Source organism: Pongo abelii, chromosome 5 (genome assembly GCF_028885655.2).
Source record: "Pongo abelii isolate AG06213 chromosome 5, NHGRI_mPonAbe1-v2.0_pri, whole genome shotgun sequence".
In the NCBI taxonomy this organism is placed as follows: domain Eukaryota; kingdom Metazoa; phylum Chordata; class Mammalia; order Primates; family Hominidae; genus Pongo; species Pongo abelii.
The window spans coordinates 15,001-34,389 of record NC_071990.2 but is presented as its reverse complement, the minus strand read 5'-3'; the positions used below and the strand labels follow the sequence as shown (position 1 = coordinate 34,389).

Below are 19,389 nucleotides of genomic sequence, written 5' to 3'. Positions count from 1 at the left end.
CTATGTTTGACCAAGTTGAAGATATTTGTCTCATGTTTAACTATTTTTTGACTAAGAAAAAAATTTTAAGAACCAGGTCCTGTGGCCCACAGCTGTAGTCCCAGCTACTCAGGAGGCTGAGGCAGGAGGATGGCTTGAGCCCAGGAGTCCAGGGCTGTAGTGCCTCATGATTGTGCCTGTGAATAGCCACTGCACTCCAGCCCAGGCAACACGGTGAAACCGTCTCTTAAAGAAAAAAATACAAACACCATAAAACAATAGTTTGAACAAAAATAAATAAATAGCAACCAGTTTTGCATATCATTGATATTAAAATATTCACTTAAATCAATACACATTCATTTACAATTTCCATGGTGATTTCACGATCTCCTTAATGCAGAGAAAGGTAGCAAGTGGATGGGGCTAGCCTAAGGCACAGTGGAGGAAAAGGCGGTAAACTGCTGAGAGGTGGAGCAACTGTGAAAGGGTAGCACAAGTCAGGCTTCTTGACCCAAACCTGGCTGGAGCTGGGGAAGAAGTCAGACTTTGAGTTTTATCAGTCACACTGATGCATCCTTAATCAAACATAATTTCTGCAGCAAAATATATGGATATTTATAGTAACAGAATTAGACGTTATGAAGAGCCTTAGGTCAGTCCGGGTTTTGCTGCCAAAGAGTTTGTTGCAAAGTTTTGAAAGAAAGTTCAGTTTTTAAACCATATTTGGCTTTTGGAATTGCAGGTGAGGGGTTGTGGACCTGAAATTATAGTTAACACTTGGGAGTCCAGGCCTGTTGTGTCTGCTTTACACACATTGACTCTTACTGTTTTCACAATGCAACGAGGGTAGGTACCATGATGATCCCATTTTACAGGCGAAAGACAAGGGCACCAGGAAGTCTCTTTGGTAAGTGACTTTCCAAAATCACACAGCTCATCACTGGTGGCTCCATATTACGCATTTTTCCTGGGCTACAGAAGGGGGTCGGGAGAGATTGAGGGACTGAGGTCTTTCTTCCACACCTCACGCACCTGGCATCTGCCTGCAGCAGGCCTGCCTTAGTGCCAAGAAGGTCAGAGCAGAAGGGGAGCTGGAGCCCCGCAGACATCACAATCACACACTTGGGCCATGAAGGCCCATGGGGACTCATGCCTGTGATTACTGGAGCTTATGATCTAATCAGGTGATGAGCTTTTCTCACAAGCCATAGAGGAATTTAAGTGTGATGTCATGTGGACCAGAGGTTGTCAGAGGCCCTGTGTATGGATAAGTTGGGATGCGGGCTGGCTGGGCTTTGAAGAAATTCAGGTAAACAATTTTATAAGGATTTTATAAAGAGATTCTTTATAAGGGACACAGACTGTTACATGTGGAGATGACCTAATTTTCTTCAAGATGTGTGTGTTCTGGAACATCATAGATGAACATATTTTGCTTGCGACTCCCTCATTACTGCAGAGCAGCATTCCCATCAGGCACGGACTGGGTCAACTGGAGAGTATTTGTTCAGGTGTTTCTTTGCAAGTGTCCCTGTGCCTGTGTGTGTTTGTGTGAGTGTGTAAAATATACATACCAAAATATATAAAATGCACAGGAGCAGTTTAAAGAATAATGAACAACTCAATTTAAGAAATTGAACCTTATGAAAACTTTATTTTTTATTTCCATGTTTTTGGGGAATAGGTGGTATTTGGTTACATGATTTTTTTTTTTTTTTTTTGAGACAGAGTCTCTCTCTGTTGCTGAGGCTGGAGTGCAGTGGCTACTGCAAGCTCCACCTCCCGGGTTCACACCATTCTCCAGCCTCAGCCTCTCCAGTAGCTGGGACTATAGGCTCCTGCCACCATGCCCAGCTAATTTTTTGTATTTTTAGTAGAGATCCATGTTAGCCAGGATGGTCTAGATCTCCTGACCTCATGATCCTCCCGCCTCGGCCTCCCACAGTGCTGGGATTTCAGGCGTGAACCACCACACCCGGCCATGAGTAAGTTTTTTAGTGGTGATTTGTGAGGTTTTGGTGCACCCATCAACCAAGCGGTATATACTGAACCCAATTTATAGCCATGCCATTCTCATCCTTTCCCCTGGAGTCACCAACATCCATTGTATCATTCTTTACCTTTGCATCCTCATACCTTAGCTCCCACTTATGAGTGAGAACATACGATGTTTGGTTTTCCATTCCTGAGTTACTTCACTTAGAATAATGGTTTTCAGTTCCATCCAGGTTGCTGTGAATGCCATTAATTCATTCCTTTTTATGGCTGAGTAGTATTCTGTCTTATGTACATACCATAGTTTCTTTATTCACTCATTGATTGATTGGCATTTGGGCTGGTTTCATATTTTTGAATTGTGCTGCTATAAACATGCATGTGCAAGTATCTTTTCTCATATAATGACTTCTTTTCCTCTGAGTAGATACCCAGTAGTGGGATTGCCAGATCAAATGGTAGTTCTACTTTTAGTTCTTTAAGGAATCTCCACCCTGTATTCCATAGTGGTTGTACTAGTTTACACCCCCACCAGCAGTGTAGAAGTGTTCCCTTTTCATTGCCTCCTGGCCAACATCTGTTATTTTTTTATTTTTTTGATTATGGCCATTCTTGTGGGAGGAAGACGGTATCGCATTGTGGTTTTGATTTGCATTTCCCTGATCATTAGCGATGTTGAGCATGTTTTTCATATGTTTGTTGGCCATTTGTATAAATTCTTTTGAGAATTGTCCTTAGCCCACTTTTTGAGGGGATTTTTTTTTCTTGATAATTTGTTTGAGTTCATTGTAGATTCCGGATAGTAGTCTTTTTTATTCTATATATTTTGAACTTATTAGGTGTACACAACTTAAAAATTACTATATTTTCCTGATTAGGCAAATCTTTTCTCACTGTAAAGTGACCCTCTTTCTCTGATTTTTTTGTTTTTATTTTATTTTACTTCATTTTTATATTTTTAATTGTAAAAAACATACAGTTTACCATTTTAACCATTTAAGTGTGCAGTTTAGTAGTACTAAGGACAATCACATTATTGTGCAGCCAGTCTCCAGAACTTTTTTATCTTGCAAAACTGAAACTATACCCATTAAACATTGACTCCCCATTTCTCCTCCACAGCTTCTGTTAATCTGCATCCTACTTTCTGTTTCTCAGTTTAACTACTTTAATTACCTCATGTAAGTGGAATTAAACATGTTTCTCTTTTTGTAGTTGGCTTATTTCACTTAGTATAATGTCCTCAAGGTTTATTTATGTTGTAGTCTGTTAACAGGATTTCCTTTGTTTTAAGGCTGAATAATATTCCATTGCATCTATCAATTCCATTCATTCATCAATTGACACTTGAGTTGCTTCTGTCTCTTGGCTATTGTGAATAGTGCTGCTCTGAACATGCACTATAGGCCGGACGCAGTGACTCACACCTGTAATCACATCACTTTGGGAGGCCTGAGGCAGACGGATCACGAAATCAGGAGATCAAGATGATCCTGGCTAAAATGGTGAAACTCCGTCTCTACTAAAAATACAAAAAATTAGCCGGGTGTGGTGGTGGGTGCCTGTAGTCCCAGCTACTCGGGAGGCTGAGGCAGGAGAATCGCTTGAACCTGAGAGGCAGAGGTTGCAGTGAGCTGAGATCGCACCACTGCACTCCAGCCTGGGCAACAGAGACTCCATCTCAGAAAAAAAAAAAAAAAAAAAGAAAATGCGCTGTAGACATACATTTCTGAGTTCCTGCTTTCAGTTCATTTGTTCAACATAGTATTGGAAGTCTTAGCCAGAGCAATTACTGAGAAAAGTAAAAGCCATCCAAATTGGAAAGCAGTAAGTACAACTATCTGTGTTTGCAGATGACATGATCTTATATGTAGGAAACTCTAAAGATGCCACAATTGCAGAATTGCAGCAATTTGTATTGGCAGCAAAATTACAGCAAATTGTATTTGCTGAATACAGCACAGTTGCAGGATACAAAATAAACATGCAAAAATCAGTTGCAGCCAGGCACAGTGCCTCACACCTACAATCCCAGCATTTTGGGAGGCCAAGGCAGGCAGATTACTTGAGCCCAAGAGTTTGAGACCAGCCTGGGCAACATGGAGAAGCCCCATCTCTACAAAAAATAGAAAAATTAGCTGGCATGGTGGCTTGCACCTGCAGTCCTAGCTACCTAGGAGGCTTAGGTGGGAGAATCACCTGAGCCTGGAGAGGTTGAGGCTGCAGTGAGCCATGATTGTGAAGTGGGGTCACTTGTCTTGGGAAATACCCAAGGTTCGTTGTCTCACACTAAGGAAAACGAAGATGTAGACGCACAAGGTGTGCATTTAAGAGCGGAAAGTTTAGTAGGCGAGAGAAACAAGAGAAAAGCTCCCCTGTGTAGAGGGAGACGGGTTCCAAATGGATCTCCCTGTTCACAGTGGGATGCATTTGATCTTATAGAGGGGCTTAAGGAGGGGTATCTAATTTACATAGGGCCTAGGGGATTGGTTGGACCACGTGTGCCACTTCCATAGCCCGCAAAGAGGCTGGCCATCTTACCCTAATCTTTTATTATGCAGATGGGTTCTCTACCTTGCTGGGGCTGTGACACCCACACATGTGGCTTTGACAAAGAGAAGGGAGGAGAAAACCTCCATGTTGGATATACCTGGCTTCTGGCACACCTGCAGGCATTCACCTATGCAAGTTGGAAGCTTATCTATGCTTGCAGCTTGATTTTTCAGGCTGCTTTTTGTTAGAAAAGAAAGGATTTGGGGGCTGCTTTTTATTAAAAGAAAAACCTTACTGAAGACTTCTGTACCCTCACTAACTGCCTGAATAATTTGTTTTTAACTCCTATAGCAATTGTGCCAATGTATTCCAGGCTGGTCAACAGAAGGAGACCCTGTCTTAAAAAAAAAAGGTGTGGTTTTTTAAAATATGAAAAAAGAAAAAAAAATGTTTAACAGAAAACGTAGAAATTACCACACTTTTTCCATAGGGGGTGCATTATTTTAAAATGCTATCAACAGTGTACAAAGGTTCTAATTTTTCTTTTTTTTTTTTTTTTTTTTTGTAGACGGAGTCTCACTCTGTCACCTAGGCTGGAGTTCAGTGGCGCAATCTCAGCTCACTGCAAGCTCCGCCTCCTGGGTTTGCGCCATTCTCCTGCCTCAGCCTCCCGAGTAGCTGGGACTACAGGTGCCCGCCACCACACCTGACTAATTTTTTGTATTTTTGGTAGAGACAGGGTTTCACCGTGTTAGCCAGGATGGTCTTGATCTCCTGACCTCGTGATCCGCCCGCCTCAGCCTCCCAAAGTGCTGCGATTACAGGCGTGAGCCACTGTGCCTGACCCAAAGGTTCTAATCTTTCTACATCCTTGCTGATACCATTTTCTGTTTTCTTGATAGTGGCCAGCGTAATGGGTGTCATGTGATACCACCTGGTTTTGATTTGTATTTCCCTTATAAGTATGACTTTTAAAACTTTTCTTAGGTAGTTTAGTTTTTATTCCTATTTGTTATATTTGGTTCTTTTTAAGTGTGCTTGACCTTTTTATTTCTTTTGAGATTTTATGTTTCTTGTTCATATTGTTTCTTACAATATATTAAACATATATATTTTGTATTCTATGATAATTATGACATCTGTAGTCCATGGGTCTGATTATGCTATCCATTGTTTCTGCTGACTCCCATTCATGGTACTTTATTTCCTTGTTTACTTTTTTATTTCCTTGTTTACTATGACTTTTTTTTTCAGAATGTGAATCATCTTTGGAACTGTTATCAGTGGAGCTCTTCAATGTTTTTGTTGGGGATATAGTCCTCCAGAGAGGTTTTATCTGTTTTCACTATTCCTGGGGAAGCACTGCTAATGAAGGGCACTTTGGGTTAACATTTTTACTTGAGGTTATTGAGCCCATTAAGCAGTATCAATTGGCCTCATAAACCTTCATAGTTACAAGTTCTTAGGAGACACTTCCTCCCCGACTTTTATCCAGTGATGTGGGTAACGCAAGCATGTTTATTTTCTGGCCTCTTCTTCAGAGTTGGGTTACCTTTCATTTATCCTTGTCTCTTGGGTGCAGCCCTTTGGTAGGCCCTTTGTGCAGGCCTATTTTCCTAGCCCTTTGTGCTGGCCTGCCTTTAGTTTCCTCTAGTTTTTATACTCCATGTGGTTCAGAATAGGAGGCTTAATGTCACCACAATTCATGAGAACTCCTCAGAGTGAAAGCTAGCTGAAGACTCCCTTGCTCCTTAGGGCTCCCAGATTGATTTTGCTTTTTGACCCAGTGAGATTCCATATTTTCTTGTCAGGTCAGTGCAGCACTTAAAATTTTATCCAGCTCTTTAAGTTTTCATCAGGAGAGTTTTTTTGGGATCTGTGGTCTGCCATACTGCTGGAAATGGATTTAGGCATCTCATTTGGTGGGTGTCTTTTCTACTTCCCCTAACTCCTGAGAGCCGCCTTGAGGCAGGAGCGAGGGGCCCATAGGAGTGGAGGTCACTGATTGCAGGAGCTACATGTTCTCTTATGTTCTGTGTCTGCAGAACCCAGGCCAGGATCCACCCCACAGGACATGCCAGCCACTGTTAATCCCTGACCACAAAAGCTTGAGAGTGAACCTACAGAGACTAGAAATTGGGTAGTTGGGGAGAGGAAGGTAGAATAACATCAGGAGGATAATATACTTGTCATCCTTTCTGGAGGACTAAGGGGGCATAGGAGGTGTGTTGGAGCAAGACTGATTGTATATATGTGCATGCATAACTCTTAGAATTGGCTGCAAAGGGGCAGATGGAGTCAGAATTTGCTGAGTTTGGTTTGCTTTTATGGGTTCGTAGGTAGACGATTCAGTGAACTTCCTGGCAGGCTGGCAGGGTAGAAGTTCATTGGAGAGGTTGGGCTTAAAAGCTGCCTGAGATAGCATGGGGAGTCTGTGGGATTAGTCCTTTGGTAAGGGCTCTTGCCACACAACATTGAAGTTGTATTTTCAGGTTACCAGGACAACCAGCTGATGATGGGGTCATTTGTGTCATGGTTTGCATGTAGGGTACTAAACAACTCCTAACACTCTTTTTCCTGGCCAGATAGCATTTTCATTTTATCACTGTCTATGTGCCTTGTGGTTTGGGAGCTGTTGGTTGGTCCCTGAGAATAGCCCACTGAGCATCCATTCACCTCCTCCTGGTGGATAAAGGAGAAAAGGCTGGAGGCATTAGTGTTCCCCTGCTCTGTCCCTGTTATGGGAGGAAATGGACTCGAGGAGCTACTTTACTGAGTATTTTTACATTCAAGGCCCTGGGTTCTGTAGTCAAGTCTTAAGGATAGGGGCAAGTGACCCTTTGGTGATACCTGCCTGGAATGGGCTCAGCTAGGCGATAGCAGAAGGGGCAGAGGCCTGGTGTGTCTAATATATTAGAGAACATTAGGAAGCAGACCTGGAGAAGATTAGGGAGATGATGCTGAGGGTTTTATTTTAGCCTTCAGGAGAGGCCTTTGGATTCTCATAGAAAAAGAAAAATTCTCAAGGCCTCTCCTGAGGGTTCTGGCCGAGCTCCTGTGTCTGCTGGACCCTGTAAGCAAGCACTGTGTGTATAATGTACACTGTGTTTATAATGTAGATCAGACCCAGCTACTATGTAAGTGTTGTATACACAGTTGTGATCAGGCTCAGCCACCCTCTGAGTGTGCTTGGTATACAGTGGAGATCAGACCCAGACCAGAGCAGATAGTATTCATGAAATGGTCTCACAAACAACAAAAGGACACTGGTCTGTGAAGGGCATGCTCTGAGTAGCTGACAAAGGGGGCCTTGGTTCAGTTATCGAGAATTGGTCAGAAGCAGTGTGACTGAGCTGACTTCAGGGCCAAGTGGGGCTTCCTTTGTTGGGGGTGAGGTAGGAATTAAAATGAATTTTAGACAAGTAAGGCCACATTCACCTGAAGAGTGTTGGCACTTGTTCTTTGTATTTGGCACTGTTATAGAAGGGTTGCATATGCATATGTCAAGCAACCATGAATGCGATAGCTACAGATACAAAAGGACCTATGTGTGTTGCATTGATGATGACTTGTTTCTCAAACATTGATACTATTGGTGACGTAATTTTTCAAAATGGTCAACAAGTGTTGGTAAAGTTCTGATAAAAGATCTTCATTTTCTCTACTATTACTATGTTTACTATACTATATTAAAATTGTGCAAAAGATGTTTTATATTTATATAAATCTGAGTTTGGTTCTAAGCCCAAGTTAAATCATTGTACATAGGTTTTGGCAGGACAGATGGAGGTTGTGAGGGTATGAGACAGGTGTGGTTGTGGGACTGACCCACACGTTGTGGGACTGCTGTAACCCTTTCCACCCCTTCTCCCATTGTGACAACCAACCTTCTCCCCCAACAAATTTTAAAGCACCTTCTTGGTGCTCTACTTCCTCCCTCCACTAACTGCTGCTATTCTGGGTGCAGCAGGGAGACAGAGAAGGCTGTGACGCCAGGTGGGAGAGCTATTGGAGATGCGCAGAGAGGGGTTGTTGGTCTATTCTTGCAGTTGTAAAAGTGGCCCAGAGTGAGTTGTCCAGACAAATTAAAATGCATAGAAAGTTTAATATCTTAAAATGAGAAGTTAACTTGAATCAGCTGTCCAGGTGGCTTGCCAGCAGTCATCAACATTTTGAAAATATTGGCATGGGGTCCCTGTGGTGCTGAGATATTTCCTTAGCCGGAATCCTTGTGGAAACTCCCATCAACATTGTGTGCACATGCAAATCCCCCTACTCCTATAATTAATTTCTGTGAGCTCTGGATAAACAGGGATGCCTCCTGACTTCTGTTTGCATTTCTCCCCAGTATTACTGCATTTTATCAGTTTATTGACAGGGTCAGGGTGACTGGTTTTCCATTAAATTATTCAAGCGTGACTGTCTAATTTTCTGGAAAACTAAGTAGATGCCCTTGGACACTAACACACTTTCCAAATCTGTTGTGATTTGGTTCTGCATTGCTGAGTAAGTCACTTCTTTCCATGCCTCAGTTTCCTCAATGGTTAAATGGGGGTTATTACAACCTCAAGAAGTTCTGAAAGGAATGAAATGCATTGACATCAGTAAAAATGCTTAAAACAGTACTCCGCCCTTAAGTGCTCACTTGCTAAAAGGGTTTCTAATGTCTTTACTCCAAAATATTTCAAACATACAGAAAATACAGAGAAAAATATATCAACATTGATGTCCCCACCTCCCATCTTTAACACATATTAACACATTTTGCCATATTTTATTCAGATTTTTTTAAATATGGAACACTTATGAATTTGCATGTCATCTTTGTGGACAGGCTATGCTAATCTTATCAGTATTGGTCCAATTTTAGTATATGTGCTGCCGAAATGAGCACTAAGTTTTTTTGTTTTTTGTTTTTTGTTTTATTTTGAGATGGGGTTTCACTCTGTGCCCAGGCTGGAGTGTAATGGTGCAATCTTGGCTCACTGCAACCTTGCCTCCCAGGTTCAAGCGATTCTCCTGCCTTAGCCTCCTGAGTAGCTGGGATTACAGGCATGCGCTACCATGCCTGGCTAATTTTGTAGTTTTAGTAGACACGGGGTTTCTCCATGTTGGTCAGGCTGGTCTCGAACTCCCGACCTCAGGTGATCTGCCCTCCTCGGCCTCCCAAAGTGCTGGAATTACAGGCGTGAGCCACCCCACCCAGCCAGAGCACTCAGATTTTATAAAAAGAACTAACAGGTCTGGATGGCCTTCCTCTCCCCCCCACCCCAACTCATCTTCCACTTCCTCACTCCAGTTTCTCTCCCTCCCCTGTGGGTACCCTTCTGTGAAGAGCTAGTGTGTAGCCTTCCAGTTCTGGTTTTATACTCCTGCCCTGCACATAGTATCCGCTGAGAACACAGGGAATTTCTTGTGGGCATTTATAGTTATATAAGTGGTGTTGGACACTTTGTCTCTGCAGCTTTGTTTCATTAAGTGTTGTTTTCAGGATCTATATGCTGTCTAGGCAGTTCATTTTTTTAAACTTCTATATAATATAGTTATATTCATTTCCCAGTTGGTAGTCTTTTAGGTTTTTCTGATGTTTAGCTATTATGGACAGTGCAATGGGATGTTCTACTGGCATCTATTAGTAGAAGCCAGGGGTGCCGTTAAACATCCTAGAATGCAGTAGAAAGCCCCCTGCCACCCCACAAGCAAAGACTCATCTAGCCCCAAATGTCATCTACTTTAGAATGTATTTTGGTGTGAGTTGTGAGATGAAGGAGTTTGTTCTTTTCCCTCTGAATAACCAGTCGACCTAGACACTATTAAGGTAGTGAATCTTAAGTCAGATATATTTTCCCCTTAAGTGGTAGAAAAGATCCTGTTGCCTTGCTTCTTAGGATACAATTTTTTTTTAAATTGACTTTTCTTGTCTTACAGGTTCTTAGACTCTGTGAGTAATGACAGCTTCGTCTTCCCGGTTCATCATGGCTTCAGCATCCAGGTAGGAGTGCCGTTTGATCACATGTTTTAGTGAAGAATTTATTCCCGTATGCTTTTGGAAGGCCAAGTCCATGACGTTTTTAGCTCTTGGCCTGAGTATAACAGTTGGTGTCCAGGAAGAATAAAGGAAGAAGGGAGAGGAGATGGAAGAAGAATGGGAAAAATGGGAAAAGGCCGACAGTTGTGTGGTATGGGTGTGGTCACGTAGCACTAATGTTTACACTCGATAGAAAACCGTGACTTCACTTTCCTCATCTTTCCAGATAAAGACACCAGATGGTTACTCCTGGGGCCACCTCAGTCCCTGCAGGCTTTCTCATGCCTGGGGTTTGAACAGTCATGTGCAGAAGTTGTTTGAAGGTCTGGGGGTGAGCAGGAGCTTGGGCAGTCAAACCCGGTAGAAACCTCGAACTTGCAGCCCTGGATCTGCCCCTGTGAACTGGGTGAGGCCAGGTCAGGAAAGTGTGAAGATGGCTGCTGTCCCCTGAGAACCTTACTCCAAGGCCCATGAGAAGGGCTTTTAATTTCCTTCCCCTTCAAACTGGTCTCTTTTCCTGGCCCATGCAGAGCTTGGATGAGTGAATACCTCACCTCCCTGGAGGTCAGCATGGCAGCTGACAGTCAATCTCCAGGAAGTGAGGTTGGAGGGAATTTCTTGCAGCCTGAACCCCGAAGTCCATGGCAGGTCTGCACTGATGTAGCCTCTGTGGTAAATCCTGCACCCTTCCTTTGGGATGGAGGGTCCTCACGTAGAGGTTGGGGCCTGCAAAAGGGCACAGGGAAGCTGCAGGGACCTCTGTGCCTACACTCCCTGCTGAGTCCATTCTCGTATCCAGGGTGATGTGTTTACAGCCTAGATATGACTCCTCACTACCCTGTTCCATGGTTCACCCCCACCCCTGGGGTACCTATGGCAGCTGAACACTGGAAGTCCTGGCCAGGGCCTGTGGAGTCCTGTGGGGCCTGGTTCTCTCTGGCTCTGCTCTGCTCTCTTGTCCTCATTGCACCTGCAGCCTCGCTGATCCCCTTGCCGTTCTGCAGATGTCGAATCCCTTCAGTGACAGGGTCGTGTGCGCGTGGTTCTTTCTCTCTGCCTGGGACATCTTGTCTCCAGCTGTCTGCAGGGCTCTTTCTCTCACCTCCTTCAGGCCTCCACCCTGTGAGCCTTCTCTCACCATTCTGTCCAAAATAGCAGCCCTAGCTCTACCCCTTTGTTGCATTCTGTTCCTTATCCGGGATGGCATTCATTGCTACCTGACACCATCCTGCATAGCTACTTGTCTGTTGATTTGTTGTCTGACTCCTCCAATTAGAACTAAAGTGCTGTGCAGGTTGGGAGTGGAGTTTACCCATTGCCAGCCCCTGGGCAGCACCTGCTTACTGTCTGTGCTCAAATGCAAGTACAGAGAGTCTCCCACTTAGCATGGTTCAACTTAAGATGGTGTAAAAGCCAGATACATTCTTAGAAACTGTACTTTCAGTACCCATACTGTCACTCTGTTTTTCACTTTCAGTCCAGTAGTTAATAAATTATATGAGCTATTTAGTACTTTATTATAAAATAGGCTTTGTGTTAGATGACTTTTTTTCCCAACTATATGCTAATATAAATGTTCTGAGCATGTTTAAGGTAGGCTAGGCTATACTACGATGTTTGGTAGGTGAGGTGTATTAAGTGCATTTTCAACTTATGACATTTTTAACTCATGATGGGTTTATTGGGATGTAACCTGACTGTAAGTCGAGGAGCACCTGTATCACTCACCATCCATTTGGTTCCTATGTCCACAGGGCCAGAGAGTGTCCAGAGTTCAAGTAGGGAGAGTTTGAGAATTTGGGGAATGAGGGAAACTTCTATTTGTCAATAAGAGAGGGAAGGTACAGTAAGACAAATGTAATTGCAGAGCTCCTAGGGCCATTGAGTCTGAGGGCACAGGAGTGGATGTCACTACAGCTGACCAGGGCTCCCTGTTGCCAGTTTCTGTTATCTGGGGTGATGACAGCAGCATCTGGATTCATCACTAAAGGGGATCCTCTGTTTTAGAGCGCATCATTTAAGAAGGAAAGGAAGTAGGTAAGACCTGTTTATTCTGTCTCCCATTGTTAAAATACTTCTGCACTTAAAAGCATAATCTGTGGGCCGGGTGCCATGGCTTACGCCTGTAATCCCAGCACTTTGGGAGGCTGAGGCGGGTGGATCACAAGGTCAGGAGATCGACACCATCCTGACTAACACAGGGAAACCCCATCTCTACTAAAAATATAAAAAAATTAGCCGGGCTTGGTGGCACGCACCTGTAGTCCCAGGTACTCGGGAGGCTGAAGCAGGAGAATCGCTTGAACCTGGGAGGCGGAGGTTGCAGTGAGTTGAGATCGTGCCACTGCACTCCATCCTGGGTGACAGAGCGTGCCTCCGTCTCAAAAAATAATAATAATAATAAAAAGCAGAATCTGTGGGCCGGGTGCCATGGCTTATGCCTGTAATCCCAGCACTTTGGGAGGCCGAGGCGGGTGGATCACAAGGTCAGGAGATCGAGACCATCCTGACTAACACGGTGAAACCCCATCTCTACTAAAAATAGAAAAAATTAGTCGTGCGTGGTGGCACGCACCTGTAGTCCCAGGTACTCAGGAGGCTGAGGCAGGAGAATCACTTGAACCCAGGAGGCAGAGGTTGCAATGCGCCACTGCACTCCAGCCTGGGTGACAGAGCATGACTTCGTCAAAAAAAAAAATTATAATAATAAAAAGCAGAATCTGTGTTTCGCTGCAAAATTTACTTACTAAATGCTGTGCCTTGTGGTGCCAGATCTGTGAAGCCATTCAAGTGAAAGTGTCTTATAGTGGGAGCACCCTTCTCTTTTCTGCTGAAGCATTGGCTTTCTGGCATGGCCTCTTCCTGATTCTGTTTCCTGTCATAACTGAGATGTCATTGCTGGGAGAGGTATCCACTCAAAGGTGAAGTCTGCAAAGCTGCTTGAGGTTCTGAATGCTATGGAGGAGGAAGAGTCCAACAACAACAGGGAAGAGATTTTCATTGCACCTCCCGACAATGCTGCAGGGGAATTCATGGATGAGGACTCAGGTGATGAAGACAGCCAGCGAGGTGCTCACCTACCTGGCAGTGTGCTGCATGCTACAGTCCTGTGTGAGGACTCTGGCACTGGGGAGGATAATGACGACCTGGAGCTGCAGCCGGCCAAGAAGAGGCAGAAAGTGGTTGTGAAACCTCAGCGCATTTGGACCAAAAGAGATATTCATCCAGACTTTGGACGAATGAGCTGAGTCCTGTGGGCCTTTTTGAGTTGTTTTTTGATGAAGGAACAATTAATTTCATTGTTAATGAAACCAATAGTTATGCTTGGCAGAAAAATGTCAATCTGAGTCTTATGGCTCAGGAATTGAAGTGTGTTTTGGGCATTTTGATTTTAAGTGGGTACATCTCTTATCCAAGGAGAAGGATGTTCTGGGAAACCTCTCCCGATTCACATCATCATCTTATGGCTGATGCAATTAGAAGGGACAGATTTGAACTAATCTTCTCATACTTACATTTTGCAGATAACAACGAACTTGATGCAAGTGACAGGTTTGCGAAGGTCAGACCTCTCATCATCCGGATGAACTGCAATTTCCAGAAGCATGCACCCTTGGAAGAGTTCTACAGCTTTGGCGAGTCTATGTGTGGTACTTTGGGCACTGAGTGTCCAAGCAGCTGCACAGGGGGAAGCCTGTGTGACTTGGCTACAAGATTTGGTGTGGGACAACCAGCAGAGGCTACTTGGTATGGTTTGAACCCTCACAGGGCACACTGTTTATCAAGCCAGACAGGAGCTTGGATCTAGGAGGCAGTATGGTAATAAAATTTGTCGATGAGCTTCAGGAGCGTGGTTTTCTGCCATATCACATATTTTTTGACAAGGTTTTTACAAGTATTAAACTGATGCCCATTTTGAGGAAAAAGGGGGTGAAGGCCATAGGAACTGTTTGTGAGTACAGGACTGAGCGATGTCCCCTAAAAGACCCCAAAGAACTGAAAAAAATGAAGAGGGGTTCATTTGATTACAAAGTCGATGAGAATGAGGAGATCATCGTGTGCCGCTGGCACGATAGCAGCGTGGTCAACATTTGCTCCAATGCTGTGGGCATAGAGCCAGTGAGGCTGACCAGTCGTCACTCTGGAGCAGCTAAAACGCGGACTCAGGTCCACCAGCCATCACTGGTGAAGTTGTATCAGGAGAAGGTGGGCGGTGTTGGTAGGATGGACCAGAATATTGCCAAGTACAAGGTGAAGATCCCAGGCATGAAGTGGTACTCAAGCTTTATTGGCTATGTCATTGATGCTGCCCTCAACAATGCATGGCAGCTGCATAGAATCTGTTGCCAAGATGCCCAGGTGGACCTCCTTGCCTTCCGGAGATACATTGCCTGTGTGTATCTGGAGAGCAATGCTGACACGACCTCTCAAGGGAGGCGAAGCAGGCGGTTGGAGACTGAGAGCCGCTTTGATATGATTGGACACTGGATTATCCATCAGGACAAGAGGACCCGGTGTGCCCTCTGCCACTCGCAGACCAATACCCGGTGTGAGAAGTGCCAGAAGGGTGCCCATGGCAAGTGCTTCAGGGAGTACCACATCCGGTGATATCAGAAGACATGCTTGTTTGGTTTATAATGAGATGTTACAGTTAAATACAGATAGCAGTTGAGCACTTCTGTTTTGTGTTGGAAAAAATACCTGAATTTCTGATGACTTGATTTTCTATTTTCTCCCTACCCACAATACAGTTATCTTTTTTATTGTGTTCTATTGTGCCTACATGTGATATAAATTAATATTTATATTCATTTATATTTATATTTTTGAACTTATTTATTTAAAGTTATGGATCACTTTTTATTCAAATAAAAGTTGTGCTTTGGGGTATATTTGAATCCTATCAAGAAGAATCAAAGGAAAACTTGCAAGAACAGTAAGAAGACTTTACCATTGCATGCCATGGTTTATAATCTAAGATAGGCAATAGTGTATAAATATCATGTAAATGTGATGGATTTCTTAATCATATTTATTTCATATTAATCCAAGGTTATCAAACTTTCCAGGGATAGATAATCTGCCTTGCATTTAGTCAGAGGGCTAGAGTTGCAGAGTTCATATTTTCTTGATAAAAATATTTTCCTAATACACATATATCAATGTGGGATTCATTTTTATAAAAAAATTATTTTTTTAATTTTTGTGGGTACATAGTAGGTGTGTATTTTTATGGGTTACATGAGATATTTTGATACAGACATGCAATGTGTAAAAATCACATCAGGGTAAATGGGGTATCCGTCTTGTCAAACATTTGTCCTTTGTGTTATAAACAATCCAATTATACTGTTATTTTAAAATGTACAATTAAATTATTTTTAACTATATTCACCCTGTTGTGCTAGCAAATACTAGGTCTTACTCATTCTTTCTATTTTTTCATACCCATTAACTATTCCCACTCTCCTCCACCCCCTAACTACCCTTTCCAAGCTCTGGTAACCTTCTTTCCACTCTCTATGTCCATGAGTTCAGTTGTTTTCATTTTTAGCTCCCAGAAATAAGTGAGAACATCTGAAGTTTGTCTTTGCTTGGCTTATTTTACGTAACATAATGACCTCCAGTTCCATTCATGTTGTTGCAAATGACTGAATATCATTTTTCTGGGGCTAAATATCAATAATACTTCATTGTGCATATGTACATTTTCTTTATCCATTCTTCTGTTGATGGACACTTAGTTTGCTCCCAAATCATGACTATTGAGAATAGTGCAGAAAATAAACATGAGTTCAGATCTTTCTTCAATATACTGATTTTTTTTCTTTTGGGTGTATACTTAGGAATGGGATTCCTGAATCATATGGTAGCTCTATTTTTAGTTTTTGAGGAACCTTCAAACTGTTCTCCATAGAGATTATACTAATTTACATTCCCACCAACAGTGTTCGAGGGTTTCCTTTTCTCCACATCCTTGCCTGCATTTGTTATTGTCTGTCTTTTGGATTAAAGGCATTTTTGCCCGGATGAGATATCTCAATGTGGTTTTCACTTGCATTTATCTGTTGATCAGTGATGTTGAGCACTTTTTCGTATACCTGTTTGCCATTTGTACTTTTTGTTTTTGTTTGGAGATGGAGTTGCCTTGTCACCCAGGCTGGAGTGCAGTGGTGCGTGATCTTGGCTCACTGCATCCTCTGTCTCCTGGGCTCAAGTGATTCTCCTGCCTCAGCCTCCCAAGTAGCTGGGATTCCAGGCACCCACCACCACACCCAGCTAATTTTTCTATTCTTAGTAGAGATGGTGTTTCACCATGTTGGCCATGCTGGTCTTGAACCCTTGAGCTCAAGTGATTTGCCCACCTCAGCCTCCCAGTGTACATCTTTTTTTTTTTAATGATACTTTAAGTTCTGGGGTACCTGTGCAGAATGTGCAGTTTTTGTTACATAGGTATACATGTGCCATGGTGGCTTGCTGCACCCATCAACCCCTCACCTACATTAGGTATTTCTTCTAATGCTATCCCTTCCCTAGCCTCCACCCCCCGACAGGTCCTGGTGTGAGGTTCCCCTCCCTATGTCCATGTGTTCTCATTGTTCAACTCCCACTTATGAGTGAGAACTTGTGGTGTTTGGTTTTCTGTTCTTGTGATGGTTTGTTGAGAATGATGGTTTCCAGAGTCATCCATGTCCCGGCAAAGGACATAAATGCATCCTTTTTTATGGCTGCATAGTATTCCATGGTGTATATGTGCCACATTTTCTTTATCTAGTCTATTATTGATGGACATTTGGGTTGGTTCCAAGTCTTTGCTATTGTGAATAGTGCTGCAATAAACATACATGTGCATGTGTCTTTGTAGTAGAATGATTTATAATCCTTTGGGTATATACCCAGTAATGGGATTGCTGGGTCAAATGGTATTTCTAGTTCTAGATTCTTAAGGAATCGCCACACTGTCTTCCACAATGGTTGAACTAATTTACACTCCCACCAACAGTGTAAAAGTGTCCCTATTTCTCCACATCCTCTCCAGCACCTGTTGTTTCCTGACTTGTTAATGATTGCCATTCTAACTGGCATGAGATGGTATCTCATTGTGGTTTTGATTTGCATTTATCTAATGACCAGTGATGATGAGCATTTTTTCATATGTCTGTTGGCTGCATAAATGTCTTCTTTTGAGAAGTGTCTGTTCATATCCTTTGCCAACTTTTTGATGGGTTTGTTTGTTTTTTTCTTGTAAATTTGTTTAAGTTCTTTGTAGATTCTGGATATTAGCCCTTTGTCAGATGAGTAGATTGCAAAAATTGTCTCCCATTCTGTAGGTTGCCTATTCACTCTGATCATAGTTTCTTTTGCTGTGCAGAAGCTCTTTAGTTTAATTAGATCCATTTGTCAATTTTGGCTTTTGTTGCCATTGATTTTGGTGTTTTAGACATGAAGTCTTTGCCCATGCCTATGTCCTGAATGGTATTGCCCAGGTTTTCTTCTAGGATTTTTATGGTTCTAGGTATTATGTTTAAGTCTTTGATCCGTCTTGTGTTGATTTTTGTATAAGGTGTAAGGAAGGGGTGCGGTTTCAGTTTTCTGCATATGGCTAGCCAGTTTTCCCAACACGATTTATTAAATAGGGACTCTTTTCACCTTTGCTTGTTTTTGTCAGGTTTGTCAAAGATCAGATGCTAGTAGATGTGGGTGTTGTTTCTGAGGTCTCTATTCTGTTCCATTGTCTATAGATCTGTTTTGGTACCAGTACCATGCTGTTTTGGTTACTGTAGCCATGTAGTAGAGTTTGAAGTTAGGTAGCATGATGCCTCCAGCTTTGCCCTTTTTCCCCAGGATTGGCTTGGCTATGCGTGCTCTTTTTTAGTTCCATATGAAATTTAAAGTAGTTTTTTCCAATTCTGTGAAGAAAGTCAGTGTTAGCTTGATGTGGATCGCATTGAATCTATAAATTACTTTGTGCAGTGTGGCCATTTTCACGATATTGATTCTTGCTGTCCATGAGCATGGAATGTTTTTCCATTTGTTTGTGTCCTCTTTTATTTCCTTGAGCAGTGATTTGTAGTTCTCCTTGAAGAGGGCCTTCACATCCCTTGTAAATTGTATTCCTAGGTATTTTATTCTCTTTGTAGCAATCGTGAATGGGAGTTCACTCATGATTTGGCTCTCTGTCTGTTATTGGTGTATAGGAATGCTTGTGATTTTTGCACATTGATTTTATATACTGAGACTTTGCTGATGTTGCTTATCAGCTTAAGAAGATTTTGGACTGAGACGATGGGATTTTTTTTTTTTTTTGAGACGGAGTCTCACTCTGTTGCCCAGGCTGGAGTGCAGTGGTGTGATCTCAGCTGACTGCAAGCTCCGCCTCCCAGGTTCATGCCATTCTCCTGCCTCAGCCTCCCGAGTAGCTGGGACCACAGGTGCCTGCCACCACGCCTGTCTAATTTTTTGTATTTTTAGTAGAGATGGGGTTTCACCATGTTAGCCAGGATGGTCTCGACCTCCTGACCTCGTGATCCACCCGCCTCGGCCTCCCAAAGTGCTAGGATTACAGGTAGGCTCACTTACCTGTGGGAAGGCTCACCTGGAGGGACCACCAAAAATGCACATATTAGTAGCATCTCTAGTGCTAGAGTGGATGGGCACTTGTCAATTGTGGGTACGAGTGAGAAGAGGTACCTACGCAGAAAGAAACACCCTAGAACTCATTTTAAGATGCCCCAATCATCATTCACTCTGCCATAAAAATGTCAGAATATTGCTAGCTACATGCTGCTAAGAAGGACAAAGGGGCCATTCTTAAGAGAAACCTGGCGCCATAAGTGCAGATTAGGGCAGAGAAGGACATTCAAAAGAGATAGGCAGGTGCAGTAGGTACA

General features: G+C 42.9%; 1 protein-coding gene and 1 non-coding gene across 2 annotated transcripts; one reads left to right on the top strand and one right to left on the bottom strand.

The window, feature by feature from the left end:
• Window positions 1-1,232: 1,232 nt before the first annotated feature.
• LOC103890835 (piggyBac transposable element-derived protein 2) lies at window positions 1,233-15,266 on the top strand. The gene is given in 4 exon segments (XM_054557057.2): window positions 1,233-1,291; window positions 10,399-10,462; window positions 14,023-14,145; window positions 14,148-15,266. Coding segments are annotated over 2 exon segments (1,023 nt in total). The 5' UTR covers window positions 1,233-1,291; window positions 10,399-10,462; window positions 14,023-14,081; the 3' UTR covers window positions 15,107-15,266.
• LOC112131019 (U6 spliceosomal RNA) lies at window positions 9,259-9,364 on the bottom strand. Its single transcript, XR_002913177.2, has one exon. It is a non-coding gene; the product is annotated as a U6 spliceosomal RNA (small nuclear RNA).
• Window positions 15,267-19,389: the final 4,123 nt, after the last annotated feature.